Genomic DNA, 1,176 nt, shown 5'->3' with positions numbered 1-1,176 from the left:
AAGTATCGTAAAAACATTCGCCCCTTACAGACACACAAATACACGCTGACACACCCATATATACCACACATACCTTTCTTCATGCCTCCCCTAATGCGCACACTTATGTCCACACTCAATGTCTCCCCTTCCTCGTAGTCCCCCACTGTTGCATATATCACCCCCCCTTCTTGGCTATTCCTAATACCCTTACTGAAAGTTCGGAACGGCTTCTGCGGTGTCCCGTTGCCCTTATCATCTGAACCAGCCAGCCAGTCTACATACAGCGCACTACCCCACGTATCCTCGGCATTATTTTGCACTCTCTTATTTGGCAGCAGCTTGTTTTCTTTCAACGACTGCACGCCCTCATTCCTCCCATCTCTCCTGCCTACACCCTGCACACTCGCTCCTACGTTATACACATATGTGTCCGATTTCCCTTCTAGCGGTATGTCACGCTTGTCACGTACCATAACAGTACTGAGATCCAGATCATTCTCATTCTCATTGTTTCCTTTTACTGCTGTACATGCCATCCCCGTATTGTCCAACATACTGTCCATATTGTCTACAACCAGGTCATAGCACCAGTCAGGCGATGCCACAGACACGCCACAGGTCTTCTCTGTACGAGATGGTCGGTATAATAGTATCTCAGGCTGAGATATAGAAAAATGCCGTTCAAAGTCACGTGCTTGCACTGCATCGTGTTGTATGTGTGCGTGAGATGGAGATCCGGGATTGTTATGAGATGTGTGCAATGTGTGTGTCGGCGATCGTTTGTTGATAAAAGGTGCTTGTATGTGTGCGTGTACCACGCAACTGACCAGGGCTATATACACACTGTGCTTATAGCCCAGATGTGAACATTTACTGCTGAAGACAACCATAATTATTTGCCATCTATATTCGTATATACTTACCTACACTCGTACACATCTATATATGTTATACTAACTCTATATGTGTATACTTATTTGACGTGCATGCGAGTACAGAAAAAGCTTAAAGTAAGTACTGGGTATATTGATGCAGAACCCTTCACTTTTCTATCAGATTCAGTTCAAGCTAATGTACAGACATGTATATATATATATATATATATATATATATATATATATATATATATATATATATATATATATATATATATATATGTGTGTGTGTGTGTGTGTGTGTGTGTGTGTGTGTGTG

The 1,176-nt window shown here is 42.3% G+C and overlaps 1 protein-coding gene across 1 annotated transcript; it reads right to left on the bottom strand.

Moving 5' to 3' along the window:
• Positions 1-73: 73 nt before the first annotated feature.
• SARC_13404 (hypothetical protein) lies at positions 74-545 on the bottom strand (the record flags this gene model as incomplete). Its single annotated transcript, XM_014292465.1, has 1 exon — positions 74-545. A coding segment is annotated over one exon (472 nt), but the record flags the coding sequence as incomplete, so codon positions are not given.
• Between the last annotated feature and the right edge of the window lie 631 nt (positions 546-1,176).

This window comes from Sphaeroforma arctica (genome assembly GCF_001186125.1).
Source record: "Sphaeroforma arctica JP610 unplaced genomic scaffold supercont1.3245, whole genome shotgun sequence".
Classification (NCBI taxonomy): Eukaryota; class Ichthyosporea; order Ichthyophonida; genus Sphaeroforma; species Sphaeroforma arctica.
The sequence above is the reverse complement of the archived record's forward strand: the minus strand, read 5'-3'. Positions and strand labels throughout refer to the sequence as shown.